The following is a 23,013-nucleotide window of genomic DNA, read 5'->3' as shown; positions in this document are numbered from 1 at the left end:
CCTGGTGCAGATGCTACTGTCTCCAACCACCACGGTACTTGAATTATGTTAACATCAGGAGTAAATGAATATTAAGCCATTTCCATGTACTATACTCCCTGTCCCATGTTTATTCAAGCATGGAATCATACTGTCAGTTCAGAGCAATTTCACTTACCTTAAAAATCTCTACGAATAAGGTAGAAGTCTCCTTAAGCATATACTCATGTTTTACAGAAGAATATTTCTACCTTTCTTTTTATACCATTTCAGGAGGAAGGTGTTCATACCTGCCTTGGTGTCTTGGGAGGGAGCTGTGATAGATATGAGGCATGTCAGATTATCCATCTCATGGATGGAACAGATATTGTGTAGTTGTTAATGATATTGGTCATTATTTTGGCAGTAGACGAGGTTCAAAGAACGAAGGAGAGGGGATTTCATTGGGAAACAGGGTGAACTCCAAGAGGAGGATTGGAAGATAAATTTAAAATGTTAAGTCAGGCGGAAAATGTATTAGAAAAATTAATATACTTTCCTCTGATGGCATTTAAATTTACGGGGAGAGAAAGGTGGTTCAACTGTCTCACAATTGTCATTGTAGCCCATGTGCCAAAGACGGTAGATATTGGCCATGGGCTCCTGGGCCCATTTGACCCTGATTATTTATGATCAAAGACATTGAACAGATCATAGAGCAACATATTAAGATTCATTGCTCTTTTTTTTTAGGGGGGGCGCCGAAGGAGAGGGAGAGAGAGAATCTTAAGCAGGCTCCAAGCCCAGCCCAGAGCCTGATGAGGGGCTCAGTCTCACAACCCTGAGATCATGACCTGAGCCGAAATCAAGAGTTGGATGCTTTAACCCACTGAGCCACGCAGGGGCCCCAAGATTCATTGCTTTTTAAAAGAAAACTTGACCTCCTAGTCTGAGTTCAAGAAATCACAAAATTGACTTGTGTTTAATTGAGAAGACAGCCCTGAGATTTTGTTTTCTACCCTTGTCCATGCAGGACGGAGCTCTAATGCAAGACTTTAAGAATTGTGTGACTTTGGTATAAAACACAGAATTATTATCTGTCATTCAAAATATATCCCTGAATTAAGAAGGAAGCATTTCCATGTCAGGTCAATATCATTAGAAGTTTAATTAATAGACATGTAAATCATGACATATATTAATAGTTATTCTTGGTTATCATAAGTTTATCTTATCAAACCAATTGCTTGGCAGATGTTGACTTAAAGATTCTCAGCTTCACCTTATTACTGTTTGACCTCATTCATTAAGTTGGCTTGCATTAAATAGGCCTTCAGTGAGAATCCACTCTGTGTGGACAAAGATGAAAAAAAGAAATGAAAGATGAAAGAAACTGAAATTCCTTGAGTGCCTACTCGTTGGCACTTTATATGTCACCCTAAATAATTCCTCCAAAAACGTTATGAAGTGGCTTATATTATCTCTATTTTAAATAGGGGAAAGCCAAGGATTTATCCATGTCCTTCAGTGATCACTGGGTAGCTTTTTAATGTTTAACAACATAAACATGATTGTAAAACACAGGCTTACCTTAAGATGTTTTTGTTTCTTTACGTGTCTTTTTAAGTTTTCTTATGCTATAGCAGGGGTCAGCCTACAGACCAAATCCAGCCATTGCCTGTTTTTGTAAATTAAGTTTCTTTGGAACACAACCACGCTCCTGTGTTTTCTACTATCTGTGGTTGCTTTCACCTACAACCTGAGTAGTTGCAACAGAAACCGTATGGCCTGCAAAACCTACAGTATTTACTCTGGCTCTTTACAGAAAACATTTGTGCCCATTGGGCATCTGCCTTCAGCTCAGATCATGGTCCTGGGGTCCTGGGATCCAGTCCCGCATCTGGTTCCCTGCTCAGTGGGGAGTCTGCTTCTCCCTCTCCCTCTGCCCTTCCCTCCTGCTTGTGCTCTCTCTCTCTCCATCTCTCTCTCTCTAATGCTCCCTCTCTCTCAAATAAATAAATAAAATCTTTTTTTAAAAAAAGAAAACATTTGCCAACCTCCATGCTATAGATTCTGTCTCTCCATATGACTAAACCACTTTTAGGATGGCAGATACTCATTGAATAGTAGCTTAGAATCATCCAGTTTTTGTTGCCTTGACTTTGCCTATGGAAACTTAAGTGTGTGGTATCCTCAGGGTTGGAGGGCTTTAAGTCAGCCATGTCTAGTGCACAGAAAATTAGAGCCAAACAAGAGTTACCTACCTTCCTCTAAAGTGGGATTCATCCTGAAGCTAACCTAAAACACTTTAGTTTGAGCTGTGTTAATTAGGTTTCACTTAGTTATACAACTGCAATAAATGAGGCCCTCCCCCCAATCTCAGTGGTTCATAGTAACTAAGATTCATTTCTTGATCACATTTCATGTCCCCTGCGGGTCAGTGGCAGTTCTGTTCTGCCCCATGGTCTTGATCTCTGCACCCACACTGAAAAAGGAGCTCCCTTCTGGAACATGCCGTCCTCACAGCAAAGGGAAAGGAGGCAAGGGCTGGTGGAAACACTCAACGGGCTCTTAAAGTTTCAGCTTAGACTTGACTGCATAATAATGGAATGGTGACCAATACTCCTGCTATGGGGAGACACTGCCGGTTTCCAGGCAGAGGCAAGGACGCCTACTCTCAGAGCAGGCAGGACATGTGAATAATTAAGAACGATAATAAAATCTACCGCAGGCCCCACCAATCAATTCCCCCATCTGCCAACCAGAGCACATCCATTCTCTCAGCCATCATTTAGCTAACCAGAGTCTGCTGTGAAATCTCAGAATTATTGCTTCCTACGAACCCTTCACTCTCCCACTCCTCGTCTGGGTGGGTTATTGTTCTGGGTTTTGTTCTAGAACCCAGCCTTAGCTCATCTTCCCCACATGTGTTTCTGCTTTTCTTTCTGGGGTGAGTGCCTGTGACTTGACAAATAATCAATGGTGAGGTAAAAGCAGGTGCAGTCAACAGATTTTGATTTACGTCTATCAATAGATACGCACTATTCTGAGGCACTTCAGTTATCCCACAGCCTTGCCTTCTATTTGTCAGGGTTATAAAATAGAAAGTAAAATCACCTCAAAAGCTGCCTTGTGATATAAGTTTCAATTTCCTTTTTAAAGAAAGCTGACCCTTTTGTGAGCCCGAAGATGAAAGTTGCCTGTTAAATGCAGATATTTCTGGCTGTTCTGCCTGGAGGTCAGTGAAGTAGAACAAGATATTAAAGATACTTCCCCAAACTGGGTCAGAACAGCGTTAAAAGATGAGAGGATTATTTCAGGGAGCTACACAATAATCCACTCACACAGGTTGAAAAACTTAATTTATGTTGTGTTTTTTGGATCCCCAAAAACTGTCTGAGGAGATGGATTAGCCGGGCAGTGTTGCACGCTGGCTTGCCGCACACGTACCGTTTTTACTGCTCCATTCAGCAGAACTCCATTAGCTCAAAAGCTAAGCAAAAGCAGCCTTTAAAAAAGCAATTTCATCATTTTCTAGCTATCTCTGAACTAGTAAATCAAGAAAGTATTCCAAAATTATTTCTCCCACTTAAAATGAAGCAAGAAAAAAAACCCTTAGAAATTGGAAAAAAAAAAAATACGTAGGTTTAATGACCAAAATTAATGTTCAGGTTTACTGGTTATCTCTCGGTGATATCCTTTGTTTGCTTATATGATGTATTAGATTAATATATATTCAACATGAAAAACCTTCTCATTAAACTCAGTAACGAATTAGGGACATCTGCCCTCACTGTTGTGCGTTAATGTTGTTCTGGGAGTGTTAACCAACGCGATGACCAGAAAAAGACATGGGCTTTAGAATATTTCAGAGGACAAGCCCCAAATGTGTTCATTTTAGATTGTGTGATTATGTATCTACAAAACCCAAAGGCATCACATAAAAAGCTTTAGAAATTGGCTATACTAGATGTACAAAGTTGAATATCTAAAAAACTTTTTCTTACACAAAGAGTAAGAATCTAGGAGCTGGAAAATTGAAATTTATTTTATTTAATTTTATTTTTTTAAAAATATTTTATTTATTTATTTGAGAGAGCTCAAGAGAGAGCAGGAGCAGGGGTGGGGGGCAGCAGGAGAGGGAGAAGTAGACTCCCCACTGAGCAGGGAGCCCAATGCGGGGCTCAATCTAGGGACTGTGGGTCATGACTTGAGCCAAAGGCAGATGCTTAACTGACTGAGCCACCCAGGCGCCCCAGAAGGCAGCATTTTAGTCAGAATAATTTTATCAACCACAATAGCAAAAAATACATTAAATAACTAAGAGTTAAATAAATTATAGTACCTATAGAAGAAAACTGTAAAACTATAAAACTTTAAGGACCCTCTCCGAAAAACCTTAATGTTCCAGTAACAATTTCTGTTTTACAAATTATTCCAAATGTAGAAGCTTTAAACAGCCATTTTATTATGCTCATGGCTTTTGTGGGTTAAGAATTCAGACACAGCACAGAGGGAGTGGGATGTCTGGAGCCTCATCTGGGAAGACTGAAATAGCTGAGGGTGATTCCATGGCTGGAGCTGGAATACTCTGGAAGCATCTTCACTCACATATTTGATGGTTAATGCTGGCCCTTGGCTGGGACCTCATTTGGACTATCAACCAGAACACCTCTCCAGGTGGCCTGGGATTCATCATAGGGTTGTGGGCTTAGGATAGTTGGACTTCAAGAAGTGAGTGTCCCTGAGAACCAGCTGGACACTGTTCTACCTCTCCTAACCTGACCTTGGAGGTCGTGCAGCATCTAAGGCATCCTATTGGTAACTAGCCTGCCACAAATCCTTTCCAATTCAGGAAATCCCTTTGAGAGGAATGCCAAAGAATATGCAGCCATATTTTTCAAAACCACCTCATTTAGAAACTGAAAAACACCAAAATTTTAAATAAGAAGATTAATCTTCCCTAATTAATATGCAAGATGAATGTATTTCTAATCATGTTTTTCTTTTTTTAAATTTAACTTGTCACAGTGTTTTTCGATATCATCTAAGAGCCCAAGTGGGTAGTAATAGGTAAGAACATTTTGAGAAGGGTGAATACTGAAGGGGAGAGTTCAATATTTTATAGACTGCAATAAATAAAACAGCTTGATTATTCTAAGAATAGACATATCAATCCTACAGAATAGAAAGCTCAGACCCAAGTATTCATAGGAATATTCATCATATGCATTCCCAATGCATGCTGAGGAAAGGCAGATTTATTCCAACAGTGGTGTGGAGACTCCTGGTTAAACACAGGGAGTGTAACTCTAATTTATGCAAGGTACAGATGGAATGTTCAAATGAATTACAGGTTTTAAGTGTCAAAATCAAATCAGAAAAGAAATACTTATTTAACTGGTGTATAAGTCTTTCTAAGTTCAAAACCAATGTTGGAATAAATGCATGTATAGCTGATCGGTCTGATTATATAAATAGTAAGACTGTACATGAAGTAACTAAAAACAAAAATAAAAGCAGGTAAATAATTTGCAACACGTAAAGCAATTAGATAGTTAATGTTCCTAGTAACAAAGCGTTCTTCTAAATCAGTAAGATAAAGATGATCACCCAAAATGGTCAAGGAACATCAACAAGCAGTTTACAAAAGGAAGCCATTGAAGTGGCAAGTGGATATATTGAAACTCTGGAATGATTATGGGAGAATAAAAGCACAGGAATGCACTAATGATCACCTCTGAGAAGCAAGACAGCCCTTGGATGGGAAGGCGACACAGCTTTGTTATGCAGCTGTACTAGGACATACTTGAGGTTCAGTTATGTAAAATGGCCAATTTTTATGCAGTATGGCTTTATTCTAACATAGTTTGGCAACATATGACTTAACCTTAACTCTCAAGCAAAAGAAGCTTGGTTTTAGCAAAGCAACATGCTTCTCTGTGACTTCCCTTAGTTTCCCCAACTTGGTCAAGAAGGTCAGACCAAGAACTCCCCTCTCCCCTTAGACTCAACATATAGGAAGCATCTCCTTAGCCAACAACCCAACGGAGTATTTTTCAGATATCTTGAAATGATTGATCTTGAATAATAATAAATACATTGCCAATCAAATTCAAACTTGGTCTTTTTAAATGGCAGAGCCTTTTTTGTCCAACATAATTCTTGCACAAAACTCCAATATATGAGACATGTCAATTGGAGGCTGGTTTAGTCCATGAAAGGCCCTGTCTGCTCTGCCTCCTTCTAGCCCCTGGGATATTTCGCTCCCCCTCTGTATTACTCCGTAGTCTGGACACCCTGGGAACCAACTGGACCACCATGACTTTGAGGAAAAGGCAACTTCCAATGTTAAGCACTAGTTAGAGTGTTGAGTGAGCTCCATTAAGGAAGAATGGATAATCACTTTTGTTAATTTGCACAAAATGTGCAAACTTAGAGCGTTTTGTTACTTAAGTAAACTGTCTGGGTTGCTGTGAAAAGCTGTTGCTTAATATTTTACAGCATTAATTGTAAAAAAAAAAAAATCCTTTAGGAGCATTTATAAAGATTTCAGTGAGGAACAACTAACACTTATTTTCTCAATACTTTTATGAGTAATACAGGAATAATAATTATTTTTAAATATCCTCATGGTATCTCCCTTTGATTTAGTAAAAAAAAAAAGAAAGAAAGAAAGAAAGAAAAGTAAGGTACATAAAACATCTGTTTTTAAAAGTTCAGGTTTTGCCTCTGAGGTTGAAACACCAGGCATTTTAAGATGCACTCGAGCTCAATTAATAAAGTGCAGTGAAATGATGTGAAAACCACTTATAAATAGACATGCAAAGAAAAGCTATGGGAGGAGGCGGGGAGTGTATCTTGGCGTGTACAATTAACTTCGGGGTGGACAATGGCCATCTGTATTCCATCAGACCAAAAAAAAGATCAAAAAGACAATTTGGACTTCAGTTTACTCCGGAAGCAAATACCAGTGCAAAATCAAAACCAAAAACAAAACACAAAAAACCCCCCAAATCTATAAAGTAGATAAGGATGCAGGTGAGTGGCTGCAGGTGGGTGATTGAGGTCGGTGGGCACCTCACTGAGGCATAATTCGGATGCACTGGCAGGCTGGGGAGAGTAAGATGTCTCTCGGTTCAGAGCAGCGTAACATTATGGGATCACTTCCTGTTTTACTCCTTGTCTGTCAGGCCCAGAATCTACAATAAAAACCAATAATTCTGCTACTCAGGAAGCTAAGCCTCCCAAGCCTAAATGCAGGTTCTTAAAATTACTGCTGTGCCAACACAGGACCACCTCCCACATCTGTGCCTGGACCCCCAGGGAGGGCTTTGGCATTCATGCCCCAGACAGCCCCATTGGCTGTTTGTGTCTTGTTGGCAGGGCTGAATCAAAAGACAGAATTTCAGCTGCTAATTACCCATTGCCAAATATCTAAAGGGAAAAGAATTCTCAGGGAAGGTTACCCTGGGAAAAACCTGTGGGAAAAGGAATGAGTCTCTCATCAGCTTTAGAAGAATGCTTATCCGGTGCTCCTTACCTCCCTTGAGTGTGTAGGAGAGATGTGAATGCGCCTCCGTGTGGCTCAAACCCAGGGAGTCTGAGCCACCTGCTGTAGAAGGCAGTCTCCAAGCTGTGTCCCAGCTCGGACGGCCAGATGCAGTATTGAGAAATAGGGACCACCGCCCAGAGGACCCAGAAAGAAACCTGGACTGTACTCATTTTCTCCTCTCATGTGGAGTGATACTCTTGGAATATGTTAAGGATCTGTGAGACATCAGTGCACGGTGTATGTGTGTATTAAGACATCACATCGTACACTGTAATTATCCACAGTTTTTAGTTATTTAGTTTAGTTCAGTTCAATTACACCTCAATCAAGCCGGAAGAAATTAAAACAAAAAGAAAAGAATCTAAGGGTAACAACAGAGGGACTGTTAGCTTCTGAAGATCCCATTCACTTTGCTGACCCATCAGCTGAGTCTTCTGAGCTCTTGAGAGAAACGGAAAGGATCCAGAGGGTGGGAGGGAGCCTCCGGAGAACATGGGGCTCATGATTCATGTTTCTCAGCAGGGGCATCATTGGCATTTTGGGCACCATGATTCTTCCTTGGGCAGGTTTAATCATTCGCATTGCGAAGTGTTCAGCGCCCTTGACCTCCAGACGTTAAAAGCAGATGGTCTTTGCCACAATCCAAAACGTTAGACACGGATGCCCCTAGCGAGGTGGGACCACCTCAGGGCTGTTGTCATTTTAAGGAAAGAATTACCGAGTAGCTTGTCAAATTAAGGAACAATATAGGGATCTCCTCAAGTGGGCGAAAACTTCGGAGTTGGCCCACGACGGTTACTGAGCATCTATTAGCTCAGGAAGCTGCTGTGACACATCGAGGATTAAGTTTTTGCTTTATAGAGTGTGTAAAACGTTTATTGTGTCCATTCTTCAGTTAATGCTTTCAGTTCAGTTTGGTTTATTTTTATGACTGTTCATTTCGGCTGCCTTGAATATATGACTGACATTAGGTTTATTGGAATTGCTGTCATTGTCATTTCCGTTGTAAACGCCAAATGTGAAGCTGACTGTGTTCTTCAGTCTTTCCTGAATGCTAACCTCTGTTTTTGTGCTTAGCTCTTCCATATCGGAAAGGGCATAAACCAGACAGTTCTTTTAAGTTGAGACACTTTATTTTGTGCATGTCTGATTTTTGAGAGATACTCTGGAGGAAAATAAGGGTACAAATCCATATTTGAAAAGAGGTATGTCCAGTCTAAGTGTGGCCTATTTCCCCATGTTCTGCCAAGCTGAAATGATCTTTTAGATGAATCTGATTTCATGGGCTATAGACCACCAATTTTACATAATTTAAGCTCAGGAGACGTATACCAAATTATAGGGGGCGGATACCAGGGGAATGAGTGAGCGTTGAGCACAGAAGTAAGAAAATTGGACAGGTAAGGAATGGCAGAAAATATATGGAAAGACGCAGATTGATTCTCCAGGCAATCAAAAGAAAGAACTTTATTGTTTCCTGGGCCATGGTTCAGTGTTTTCAACACTTTATCAGGTTTTATGATTAATAGAAAAGTTGGCCAGCAATTTCTTTGAAGGTCACTGGTTTATTTTTTAATTTTTAATTTTTCACTATCAGCCAAGTCTTTATTACAAAATTGACATAAGAAATTCAAGACGGGGAAGATTCCCAATCTCCTCTCCCCTCCTCACTCAAAATTGTCTTTTCAGTCCAACACATCACTCACCTCTCACCCTAATTTTACCTCTCCTGCTAAAAGGACTGTCATTCACCATATTCCCAAACTTGCATAGTAATAACAAGCATTTGAAGTGCCTGGTAAATGTAAAGACTACCAGGTCTAACCCAAATTCAAATCCAGTTGCTCTGGGTTGGGGCCCCCACCCTGTCCAATCCAGGTGATTTGTATCTTCAGGATATTTGGCGAGCTCCTAATACTACTCTTCAGTCTTCCTTTGATAAAAATATAAGCAGCGGGACAGCACAAGGAGACTGTAGAATTTTGGACACATGCTTGTGAATATGGGGACAAATGACAGTTTCAGTATATGACCTTTTCATGTGTCCAAAGAAGAAGTCAGTTTTTACTTAGAAAATATCTCTGTTTTCTGTAAAATACTTACACAACATAGAGAAATTGCTAGCATACAATAGGAACTCATCCTTGCCCACAATACATTTCAATGGAAAGCTTCTTTCCCTGCCTCCTTATCCCCACCAAAACTGCCAAGATGATCAACCACTGTCTTACTTTTTAAAGGAAAAAAGAGTTTACTTTGCCCGTGTTGGAAAAAACTTGGAACTTAAATAGAAAATTAATATAGAAGTGGCATACATGAGCTATAAGATTTAATTTCTAAAACTGCAAACTCACAACCTTTCAGAATTATTTAAATACAGTTTAGTTGCTTTGGGGAGAAAGAATAAATTACAAATCAGGTTTTCACAGAACTTTCAAATGCTCATCTCTCAAGAGATGGTAATGAAATAGTGGAATAGAAGACCAGGTATGAATATAAATTGATTAAAAACAAATTCATTTAAGATATTAATAAGACTAATTCATATTATTGAGTGTCTAGTGGATGCCAAATTCTATGCCTGATGCAGTCCTATATATTATTCCATTTAGTCCACTACAACAGTTCTACAAGGGATTGATAGAAGAATGTGAGTCCCAGAGGAGTTAAACATTTTTTCAGAGTCACATAGAATTTCACTAATTGGGTCCCAGGTTAGTCTGTTGGTCTCTGTATGGTTATTCTAAGCCTGTAACTTAGCATCTGGACTCACTCATAACAATGAAAGGGATGCTACTGATGATTGATTACAGGTATTAATTGATCTGATGTGAGGAAACTGGATAATTGGTTACTCTAATAAACAGAGCCAGTTTATTTAGCCATCAGGCAAAATTAGCAGGGCGGGCAGAGGAATTGAATAGGGGCATATAAAAATATTTGGTGGCCCTATAAAAATGGCCTCAAAATGCAAAAGAAGAGAGTACAAACTCAAGAGATAATGTTAGCTTAGTCACCCACAACTCACCTGAAATCATCCATAATCATGTGTGAATTATATTTAATAAGCATGGTAGGTACATTTATTTTATTTTTTTGAGATTTATTTATTTACTTGAGAGAGAGCGAGTGCGCATGAGCACACCAGCAGGGGGAGGGGCAGAGACAGAATCCACAAGCCGACTCACCGCTGAGCACGGAGATGCTGACTAGGGGCTGGATCCCAGGACCCTGAGATCATGACCTGAGCTGAAACCAAGAGTCAGATGCTTAACCGATTGCACCACCCAGGTACCCCAAGCATGGTGGTTACATTTAAATGTTTGATCTAATGAGCCTCCAAAAAAAGCCTCACTGTGAAGAAAAGCTTCAAGTGCCACTATGTCCAAAATAGCTTTATATCTTTTGCACCTAAAAGTAGTTACCATGACCCTTCTCATTTCAGGCCTACAGAGGAATTAAGTGACTTGCTTAAGGACGTGAAGTGAGTGGTAAAACTGGAAGGAAACATCCCAACTTAGAGCTCCGTTTTCTTTCCGGAGTTTGTGCTCTCGACTTGTCTTGAATAAGAATATTCATTTCCATCATGTACTATCTGTTCACAGCATTACATGCTGCATCTATAATATCATATTCCATATTTTATCAATTGTATGAAGGGGTACTAGACTATTATCATCTCCTGCCTAGAGATGAGGAGACTGGGGCTCTGGAAACTAAAGTTATTTGCCTGATCTCATATAGCTACTTACCCTCTTAGACCCGCTTTTCTTTTTCCAATGAATGTGTTTATTCATTTCAAAATTTACACACAGGTAAAATTCACCTCTTAAGGCATATAGTTCTATGAGTTTTGATAAGTACATAACGTTAGTACTGGCAAGACTTTCTGTTTGAACCCAAATTATTTGGAACCCAGATTATTTAGGAAGAAAGTATGAAGCAAATTACTTTTTGTGATTGCTCAAAAAATAACTGCTGGAAGAAAATCACAGTGACCATCAACCCGTGTACTGGTTTTATGCTTGGCTGGCAAAGAGGGTCAAGAAGACTGTTAGCATTTCCTGACTCAATGTAGAATTTCTGGAAAAAAAACCCAACGAACATAACTTTTTTTTTTTAAAGATTTTATTTATTTATTTGAGAGAGAGAATGAGAGAGAGAGAAAGAGAGCATAAGAGGGGGAGGGTCAGAGGGAGAAGCAGACTCCCCGCCAAGCAGGGAGCCCAATGCGGGGACTCGATTCCGGGACTCCAGGATCATGACCTGAGCCGAAGGCAGTCGCTTAACCAACTGAGCCACCCAGGCGCCCCGAACATAACTTTTTAATGTGCTTTTTCCTTTGAAGGGGTAGATTTTACATATCGTAATGTATCTTTCTGCTTGGACCAGGGAGTCCCTACCTATGCCCCAAACCAAATCTAGGTTATTACCTATTTCTGTATAGCCTAGGAGCTCTGAATGGGTTTAACATTTTTCAGTGGTTGAAAAATAATCAAGAGCAGCTTAGTATTTCTTTTTTTTTTTTTTAAGATTTTATTTATTTATTTGAGAGAGAGAATGAGAGACAGCACGAGAGGGAAGAGGGTCATAGGGAGAAGCTGACCCCCCGCCAAGCAGGGGACTCGATCCCGGGACTCCAGGATCATGACCTGAGCCGAAGGCAGTCGCTTAACCAACTGTGAGCCACCCAGGCGCCCCAGCTTAGTATTTCTTGATATGTGAAAATCATATATTAAACGTCATTGTCCTTAAATAAAGTTTTATTAGAACACAGCCTTGCTTGTTTGTGTACATATTGTCTAAGGCTGTTTTTATGCTACGATGGCAGAGTTGAGTATTGGCAACAGAGACTGTATGACTTACAAACCTGAAATAGTTATCATCTAACCCTTGAAAGAAGAGAATTTTGCCCCTCATATCTAAAATAACAGTAAAGTGTAGCAACTGCATTGAGCCCCCATTTTATTCCTTTCTCAGTGTTTATTTGCTTAGCCCCATGCCTGGAAATGTTTAGCCTTGATATGTCTATAAACTATTCTGGAGTGGAGTGTAGATATAGGGAAATTTAAAACTCTTTCAAAGTGACTTTTTATAGAGAGAAAAAATATTGTAGATCATTTTCTACATTTGATATAAATTTCTCTTAGGCAAGATAATCTTAGAACAAGATGTTAGTCACAATACAACTCTCATAATTTACTCTTCAGCTTATTAGCCTGCCTGCCCACCCTATGCTCTACCCAAATATCTGCAAATTATTATGAGTTTAGCCTCCTACCCCCCAAAAATCTTTGCTTCCTTGGAGAAAATGAAATGTAGATTAATTAAATTGAAATTGAGAAGAGAGCTCTAAAATCTGGAGTTTGAGGAGCATTGATTTGTTCATGGTTTATGGGAGAATTTAGCAAAACACAAGTCCGTCTGGATTTATTAAAAGCTCTGAATGGTATTGCTGGCTAGAGTCAGAGTAGAAGCTTATATAGGGTTTGTCCCTCAAATTTGTTGCAAAAGGATCCCCTCTTTTAATTATGGGCTTGTCCTCCCAGCCACCCTAGGTGTTGTGATGCTCCATATTGGACAAGTGAAAAAATGTGACTTGATTTCACCTGCACAGCAAATAATGGGAAAAATTGTATATAGATCCTACAGTCTAGACCATTTTGAACCATTTACTATTACCATCTCTGGATTAACTTTTGGAGGACTGGTTTAGAGGTTTCATGATTGGTTCCATGGTTTCACTGAAATGCCATTGTAACTGAAGCAGGTCCAAGCTTTAACAATGGGGAAATGATTTAGGTAAACTAAGGCATCGTCGTATGATGGAATACAAGACACCATTCAAAGTGGTATGGAGACCATGGCAATAAGCGTAAATAAATATGCAAGATAACATCAAGATTCATAATTAAAATAATATACACCCACAAGGAGCCAAGGGAGTTCAAACAGAGCAGCAATCCTCAAAATGTGGTCTCCAGCCCCATGCAGATCCATAAACTGAATATTACCAGTCTGCAATAAGTAAATTTTGGAACTCAAGGGCTACTGTTCAGAAACTTATATGACAATTTAGCAGATTAACTTTACCGCTGAATTTAAAATTTTCTAAAAATGGGCTTGTAATTATTCTTTTTCACTTCATTTTTATTTAGTAATTCCTTTTTTCAATCAACACTTCACCTTTATCATAGTTCACGAAAATATTTCTGTGATGCACTGGAAAAAATAAACTTCCTCACAGAAAGTTTGAGAAACACTCTGCATATTGAAAACAAAAGTGTTGTTGTCAACCTTGAATCTGTTACACATATTTAAGAAGAAATTCCATTTTATGGACATTAAAATTTTATTTTCATGAAAGGCTATGCTGGTGTCCAGTCAGTTCCTTGTTATCAAATCACTGTACTTGGCCAGAATGAGCTAGTTTTGTTTTGTTTTGTTTTGTTTTCCCTTGGGTTTAAGCAACTTTTAAGTATAAAATGCTATTTTATGCTGCAGGAGTGTGACAACAAAATTCTGTTTAAATGACTAAATCATGGCTGGAACATAATTTTAGGTGGGAGTGCGACAGCAATCCTACAGAAATGTGTCGGTTAAGTTTCTGTGCAACCAAACAGAAATGTCAGGATCTTCCCCCACTTAAGATGCAGGGACCAGGGCACTGAGGCATGCGAAAAGAATTTGATTTACAATTTGAAGGAAAACCAGCAGTAAAATAATTGAGAGCTGGAAAGCAATCTCACTCCTGCCAAATTGCTTTCCTCCATGCATGCTCCATTTAGGGGCGATATTCAGATACTTACATTTAGTTTGTGCATATTTTCTTTGCCCTGTGAATATTCCATCCTGTCGGATTAGGACTGTTTCTCTGCTTCGATCAGCAAAAGAGAATATCCAGGTTACCCAGCACTGGATTGTGCCTGGAGTTTTAGAACAAGAAAATGGTTGATTTTTTAGCTGCAAATGTGATAAGCTGGCTGTTAATGAGAACATTCTTGGTCCCTAAATTGCAAGCATGGGTTCCTTTCAAACAAGCTTTAACCTGAGTTCGTGGGAATCAGATATGTGAAAGCTCATTGCAAATTGTAAAGGGTTGGTAAAATATTTGTTAACAGCAAGAATCAGTACTACTATGACAATTGTAATTTGTGATGGAGATTTAGTGAATATCAGCCTGGTGTGGCTTATGGCTTGCTTTTCCCATGAAGGATTCATAGATTAAAGAGGTCTTCCTCTCTTGCCTAGGAGTAATTACCTCTATGATCCATATATTCATGGACACATAAATAAGATATGTGTTGTCCTGCTAAAGCCTTGCTTAGTTTGTTCTCTGAGTCCCATAGATGTGTAGTCATTTATTCATAATTTTTGAAAGTCAGTGGCAAAATTTGGCTTAGAAGATTGGTTCCCATGCCATGTGTTTCGCCATGGAAGCACATTCTACAAGAGCAAGAATTTTAAAGATCAAAAATATCTTTATATTAAAATGTCCGAGGTGTCCTCTTTTATCTTTCTTGCTCCCATTAGAAAATATTTTTGGTTTGCTTACAAGAAATGCAAACCTGACAGATTCATTTTGATAATTGCCTCACGTGAGTCTCTGACACTTTATGAGCTGGAATCAAATTTCTAATGGTCTCCGAGGTAAGGCACAAAATACCATTTGGGGAGGGGGAAATAGGGTTATTGAAAAGTAAACAGGAATAGACAATGCAAATTAGGCTTGAGCCAAGCACATGCCTGTTTTGAATTTAAAATTGACTATAATCCAGAGCCGGTTATACCCTGGGTACCTAGAAGAAGATGGAGATGAATATGAAAGGAATTTTTATTAAAACAAAACAAAACAAAAGTTTGCAGAAGCACAATCTGTAAGCTCTAAATTTGATACTGTGTGACTCTCCTGGGCAGACATTTGTCTTATGTGAACCAGGTCTTCCTATATGTATCAGCAATGACACTCTTGTGTTTTTCTCTCAGACCTTCAGTTTACCTTCAAGAGCCCACTTGTTCTTTGAATTAAAATTAAATGTGCCTTTGTCACGAGCCTAAGTCAAACCATGGTTCCGCTTTGCTTTGTGACAAAATAGGAAGATTTTAAGAACAGTGCATGACAAATGGTGGGTTTGAAGTTTATATGCATACACAGTGCCTCATGTGAGTCTCTGACACTTTATGAGCTGGAATCAAATTTGTTTGTGCATACACACACACATGTTCACATGCACCCTTCACACCCATATTCGCACCAGAACCCCTCCTCCCCACGGTCAGTTAAAGCAAATAATCCTAGAAAAAAATGTGATGCACACATCATGAAACATTTTAACTTAAAATATATCTATGTGCGTTTATTTCCCCATCTTTTGGTGGAAAGTTGCTGTTGTTTGTTTTTCTTTCCCCAGCAAGTGAGGACTTCTAAATGCTTTCTAAAAGTAAGTGAGGCTTTTCTTGAGTAGAGGTCTGATGATCAAAGGGTCTCTACTGGTCTTGCGGTAACTACACTCTTCAGGAATCATCTATCCAATCCAGCCCAGGTTTCTGTGAGCAGAGTGAGGGCTTGGCATCCATATGTGCAGAACCAGTCTGGACTCTAGATTCTGCTTGAAGGCTTTGCCAGTTCTCTTCCCTCACCTAACTTGCAGCGATGTTTAGCAGTCCCCCCTTTATCCAGTCTTTCCGAGGAATTGAACTTAGTTTTATGGAAAACAGTCTCTTTTTGCACTCACCCTTCATTTGCTCGTGTATCATTTCACTCGATTTTTATGATTCCAAAAACAAATGATATCTGAATATAGAGCTTTGGAAGGAAACTTAGCGGATGCTTGGAACATTCAAAAATAAGGGTTTCAGACAGATATGCATGGAGCTCAGTTTTGTAAAGACTTACCTACTTGCTTCCTTTTCCCATCCACGAAACACTTGTCACTAAATTTTGCTTGGAGATTGGAGATGATTATTTAACCCTGCTTTTCTAGTCTCTAAAGAGCTCAGAATAAAATTTGTAACGTGTTTCCAGAAATCTACAGAACTTGTTGGTCTTTTTTTTTTTTTTTTCACCAAACTGACTTCTAACTTCATCTTCTTTTTCTACATTTTTTTTTTCTTTTATGCTCATAGATTTTATTTTCTATGTCTCATTATCGGTGAGAGAACTCCAATACTTTGCTAGAGTGGCAATGTGGTTGTGCTTAATGGATGTTTGTTTTTGCTGTTGTAGGCCTAGTGTAGTCCACGTTAGGCAAGATTTAGGTTCTAAAATTAGCACATAAGAGAAAAAAGTACTTAGTTAAAATTATCCTCGTACATCCCTTGAGAAGGCTCTGTGGCTCAGTCCAGCACATCACACCTCTAGAGGTCTAAAACGCCCAGTTTTTTCCATAAGCTTTGCAACAGATCAAGATTATGTTGAGTGGCAGATGAAGTAGTTTGACTTGTTTTCTTTTCTTTTTTTTTTTAGTTTGACTTGTTTTCAGGGGGGTACCTGGCAAAGCATAGGTATGTTTAAAAGATAGAGAGGTGTGGGATGGTCACACCCCAAGATGGGCGTGTGGGAACTGAGATGTATGCCCCTCACCTAAGGAATTTCAAAGCACATCATGGCTGATGTTACTTACGTATGCAGTCTTCCCTCTGGATTAACTAAGTCTCATCTTTCTGAGAAGATGAGGACAGAAACTCATTCTAGTCTCATTATATGTTCACATAGGACACACTCAGAAATTTTGAAAGAGTTAAAATAAAGGGAAAATGGAAAACTTTGCTTGCCTTTCCAAGCCAGGAAGACTGCACTCTGAATTTTTTTAATTTGGTATTTCAAAAATCAGCTCCACTATTTTAAAATTTATAACCTAATTCTTCGGTGGTCACACTACAGATATGAAAACAGACTGATGTTCCCCGGTGGTTCTTAAATTGGGAGTAATTTCCTCGAACATTAAACTTTTAGAAAAATTTATGCATTTGGGTTATCAGGTCCCATTCTCTCCCTGTTATCTACAAATCTATAAAATACGAGCTTCCTATTTTATTCCTACCTTTACACCTCTTCAAAATTAAGAGGGTCTGTGTGTCACATATCCTATTAATAAAGTAATAAACTATTAGTCTTCAAAACAGAACTGCGCATAATATCCATATGAGTGTTTTCCTTGGTAGACTATCAATGCAAGGCTGTTCTTTTGTGCATTTGTTTTTTTTTTCCCCATCCAAGACTGATTTTCTTTACTTAAGATGCCTGAACGGGAACAGTTTTTAGTTCAGACAAAGTTGGGAATGTACCATTTGACACTTTTACATCTGTGCTCCCTGAGGACCCCTGATCTGTTTTGAAGGAGACAGCACTGCATAATGATTTAGGTTTCAGAGTGTGTGCTTGGGTGAGGCTGCCTGCTCTCTCGCTCACTTTTACCGAACGTGGGACCTCAGACTGTCTGATCTCTTTGCACCTCAATCTCTTCATTCATAGATTTGTATTTGTATCTCCCTCATGAAGTTACTGTGAAGATTAGATGAATTAAATTTATCTAAAGCCCTTGGATCAGTCCTCCTATGCCGTGAGTTCTCAGTAGATTGTTACTCATACCGAGCTGGATGTGTGCAAGGGAGCGGGAGCCGCAGTGGATGGCAGTGGGTATCACGTGAGTGGTTGGAATGCAGCCAGAATATGCTCTGGTCTTTCATCGCCTCCCTCCTCTCGCCCGGCGCAGGTGGCCCCGACCATTAAGGAGCGCATGATGAAGAAGGGAAGCCTGATGCTGGGCTACCAGCCCCACCGCGGGAAGGTCAACTTCTTCCGCCAGGTGGTGATCAGCCCCCAAGTGAGCCGGGAGGACATGGACTTCCTCCTGGATGAGATAGACCTACTGGGGAGAGACATGTAGCTGTGGCTTTTGGTTCCCCAGAGGCATGGGTCCTGTCCTGGGGAGGCTTCCAGATCCACGGCATCTGGGGACGCAGAAGAGACTGCAGGCCTTCTGGGGAGAAGGAGGAAAGACGCCCTGGCCCGGCGTGGCCAACGGGAATGCTAAGCAAGTAGTGGGAAGGACCCGTTAGCTGCCTGGGCACTTCTGTAGCTCTTAAAGAAGGAAATAAAAGGTGGATTTTCTTAAGAACTGTCTTCAGGACACAGCCTTGGAGAGAGTTTAGTAAGTTCCACATACGGCCTGATTCTAAGCTTCCATTGCTCTTTAAAGAACATACAAATTTAATAGTTGAAAGCCGCGGTTCTCAAAATGGCGGTCCCTAAACGAGCAGCACCAACATGGCCTGGGAGCTCTTTAAAAATACGGATTCTCGGGGCGCCTGGGTGGCTCAGTCGGTTGGGCGGCTGCCTTCGGCTCGGGTCACGATCCCGGAGTCCCGGGATCGAGTCCCGCATCGGGCTCCCCGCTCGGCGGGGAGCCTGCTTCTCCCTCGGACCCTCCCCCACTCATGTGCTCTCTCTCTATCACAATCTCTCTCAATAAATAAATAAAAATCTTAAAAAAAAAAAAAAACTCAGAATGAGGGCGCCTGGGTGGCTCGGTCGGTTGAGCGACTGCCTTCGGCTCAGGTCGTGATCCTGGAGTCCCGGGATCGAGTCCCGCATCGGGCTCCCCGCTCGGCGGGGAGCCTGCTTCTCCCTCGGACCCTCCCCCACTCATGTACTCTCTCTCTATCACAATCTCTCTCAATAAATAAATAAAAATCTTAAAAAAAAAAAAAAACTCAGAATGAGGGCGCCTGGGTGGCTCGGTCGGTTGAGCGACTGCCTTCGGCTCAGGTCGTGATCCTGGAGTCCCGGGATCGAGTCCCGCATCGGGCTCCCCGCTCGGCGGGGAGCCTGCTTCTCCCTCGGACCCTCCCCCACTCATGTACTCTCTCTCTATCACAATCTCTCTCAATAAATAAATAAAAATCTTAAAAAAAAAAAAAAACTCAGAATGAGGGCGCCTGGGTGGCTCGGTCGGTTGAGCGACTGCCTTCGGCTCAGGTCGTGATCCTGGAGTCCCGGGATCGAGTCCCGCATCGGGCTCCCCGCTCGGCGGGGAGCCTGCTTCTCCCTCGGACCCTCCCCCACTCATGTACTCTCTCTCTCTCTCTCATTCTCGCTCTCTCAAAATAAATAAATAAATCTTAAAAAAAAAAAAATACGGATTCTCAACCCCGCCCCTGACTGAATCAGACACTCTGGCTGTGCCACTCAGCATAGTTTAAGTAGCTTTTCAGGTGATTCAGAGGCAAGGTAAGATCTGAGAAGCAGTGGTTTAGTGAAACCTTACAAGGACTGAATAATAGCTCTGATATTTTGCCGGCAAAGAGATAATCTGCTATTTCAGCGGCCCCTGAGCCAGTGTCTGAAAATAACGGCTGGAACTGGTAGCACTAATGTTTAGGGGCATCAGAAGTCCATCAAAACTATTTTTAAAAGGAGAAACTACTGAAGATGTTTACCTTATAAAGATATGTCTTTTATGCAGCTGAATGTTTATTCTCAAAAGCTAAAATTAACCATTATCTATTCTAAATTACCTAAATTACAGGTAAGGATAAAGACAAACACTTTGTAGCATGGCCTTTTCAATCAAAGCAATAGTCCTAATTCACTTCCCACAGCCCTCGCGTCATTAGCTTGGAGTAGACGGTAGATACAGATATCTGTGTACCTGTTTCAGCGCGAGGGGCCCATTTCTTATCTTGTTCTCTGCTTATAGGAAACAACCAGAATGAAGTCCAGGGTTATACAACATTCCCTTTCTCAAGCTTTGAAACGTCAGTGTAGACTATTAAGTGGTTCATATTAGGCAGAGAATCTGAGAATTAGAGGCCTTTCAGTGCAAACACCTCCTCCATTTCTCCCGGGAGTGGATGATTCTATCTCTGATCCTGGTCCCGGATTTCTAGGAGAACTCTATTTGACTAAGAAATAAACAGAATTCAGAGGTGTGGGTGCAGAGTTCAACAAGGTAAGATTGTGAATCTAATTAGAACTCTGATTTGGAAGGCAAAAGATGGAAGAGCGTTTAAGTATTAGACTTAGCATATTCAATAACCTTTCATATGATATCATTAACTTCTGTTGATTAAATTTTGAAGGGTAAAAAGCCGATGTGTACTGTTTGCTTTTATTCCATATTTTCACTTTAGGGTATGTGGTTTCTCAATATCTCCATTGGTCAAAGAATATTTTAATCTTTCTTTGAATTCCTTTCTTCTCTGGTGGTAACTATTCGTGTGTGCATATGTTTTACATACCTTGTTGCTTTTTTGTTTTAATGTCTACATAAAATGTGCCTGAAATTGATGTTTGCAATAATTCCAGTTTCATGAAATAAAAAGCAACATTAGCACACACTTCATGTTACTGACTTTTCCTGTCATCTCCTCGTTCCTGGGTTGTCTCAATACATTTTAGAAGTAATTGAGTTCCTTTGGCATCTTAGCTAAATAATTGAGGAAGCACATTGAAAGCTGTCTGTTTTTGAGGTAACACCTTGAATAAAATGGAAAAAGCAGTTCTAGCAAAGGAGGGATTTGCCTTTTACTTAGTTTTTTGTCCTCCATGGAGCAAAGCCTTGGGAACGTGATAGCCACACATCAGCTCCCATTGGGCCTCTTCTTGAGAGATGATAGTTCTCTGATGAATGAAGAGAACAACTGTTAACAGACACTTTGAAGATTCCATTCTTTTTTCCTTCAGATGTTCAGATATACCATACCCAATCAGATATTTGAATGGTCAAGAATAGTTTTTCGATAAAAAGTTAATTGTAATTCATTCACACATTGAACATATTGATGGTGTCCCTACAGTGTCCAAGGCATTTATCCAGGTGCCAGGGATGTGCAGTGAATGAGACAGAAAAAATCCCTGCTCTTCGTAGGCTTTCAGTCTAGTTGAGGCAGACAGTCCACGAGTAAATATGCAACAAGTCAGGTGGTAATAAGTATTTTGAAGAACGAGGATGGAAAGGAGAGAGAGGTGTGCCATTGGAGAAAAGTTGGTTGGGGAGGGGCCTCTCTAATAAGGTGACATTTGAGGGGAGATTAAGGAAGCAAGGGAGGGAGCCATATCGGTATCTGGGGGAAGGGCATTCCCTATGGAGGGTATGGTAAATGAAAGGCCTGAGGAGCTGCATTCGTGGTATGTTCAAGGACCATCGTGGAGGTAAGTGAGGCTGGAGCAGAGGGAATCACGGGGTAAGTGACAGATGATGAAGTCACAGAAATATCTGGAAGTTAGTACACTGGGCCTTTTAGGTGGAGACTTAGGTTCAAACAGAAACACACTCGAGAATCTGAACAGGGTATTGATGTGATTTAACTTTTATTTTGGACGGATCACTTCGATTACTGTTTGAAGAATAAGGTGTCCGTGGCAAGCATGGATTCAGGGAGACCAAATGGGAGGCAACTGCAACAGTTCAAACAGGAAATGATGATAGTTTGTTTATACTAGAGTCACAGTAAGGGAAGTGATGAAAAGAGACCCGATTCTAGAGGCATTTAAATGTAGAGTTGACGGAGGGGCAGCTCAGTCGCTTGGGCATCTGACTCTTGATTTCAGCTCAGGTCATGATCTCAGGGTCATGAGATGGAGCCCCATGTCAGGTTCCATGCTGAGTGTGGAGCCTGCTTGGGATTCTCTATCTCTCTCTCCCTCTGCCCACCTCCTCCCCCTACCCCAGCTCGTGCTCTCTCTCTCTCTCAAAAATAAATAAATAAATAAATAAATAAACAAACAAACAAACAAACAAACAAACACGGAGTTGAGAGGGTTGACTGATGAAGCAGAGTGCTCCAGGAAATGAGGAATTTAGGAGAGTTTCATATACTTTTCTCCTGGGCAACTGTAAGAAAGGAATGCCATCCACTAAGGTAAGGACTGCAAAAAGGAGTTTTACCTGCTTTTGGTCATGTAAAATTTGAATTGTCTCCAGCAGCCAACCAGATCAAACTTAAGTAATTACTTTTGAGTCTCAATTTCAGGGGGAAGTTGGGGCTAAAGTTATTAATTTGACAGCCATCAGCATAGGGATGTTACTTCAAATTATGGGATTGGATGAGATCATCCAGAGAGTGTCCACGGATATAAAAGAGAAGCAGGACAAGGACTGAGCCCTGGGACTTCAGCTCAAGATGGAGAGGACCAGCAATGAAGACTTAAAAGGATCAGCCAATGAGGCAGAGAAAGAATCAAGAGAGTGGTCACCCATAGGTTAAGTAAAGAAACATTTTCAGGAAAAGAGGGGGTGACCAACCATATCAAATGCTGGGGATGGGTCAAGTGAAAACTGAGATTTCCTTTAGAGTTGGCAATGTAGAGGCCATTTATTCACTGAATTTTTATTTGCTAAATATAGGCATTTAAAATATAATTTTCAGTATTTCTTCTAGCAGTCAGCAGAAATTTATTCAATCAAAAGACTTTTAAATTCCTCTTTTGGCTTTTGATTTTTAACAATGGTTCTTTACTGGAAAAAGATCTAGTGACATAAAGGGATTTGAACTTA

At 40.4% G+C, this 23,013-nt stretch overlaps 1 protein-coding gene across 1 annotated transcript in view; it reads left to right on the top strand.

The window, feature by feature from the left end:
* Positions 1-20,833, top strand: part of GADL1 (glutamate decarboxylase like 1) — a 163,243-nt gene extending 142,410 nt beyond the window's left edge. Inside the window, exon 15 of the mRNA XM_045903926.3 lies at positions 18,229-20,833. Within this exon, the coding sequence (XP_045759882.1) occupies positions 18,229-18,402 (174 nt within the window). The 3' untranslated portion in view covers positions 18,403-20,833. The remainder of the gene's footprint in view (positions 1-18,228) is intronic.
* The last annotated feature ends 2,180 nt before the right edge of the window (positions 20,834-23,013 follow it).

Source organism: Mirounga angustirostris, unplaced genomic scaffold, assembly GCF_029215605.1.
Source record: "Mirounga angustirostris isolate CCGP_5_RB_7025 unplaced genomic scaffold, mMirAng1.0.hap1 SCAF_1, whole genome shotgun sequence".
NCBI classification, from domain to species: domain Eukaryota; kingdom Metazoa; phylum Chordata; class Mammalia; order Carnivora; family Phocidae; genus Mirounga; species Mirounga angustirostris.
Note: the sequence above shows the minus strand (reverse complement) of the source record. Positions and strands in the feature narration are given on the sequence as shown.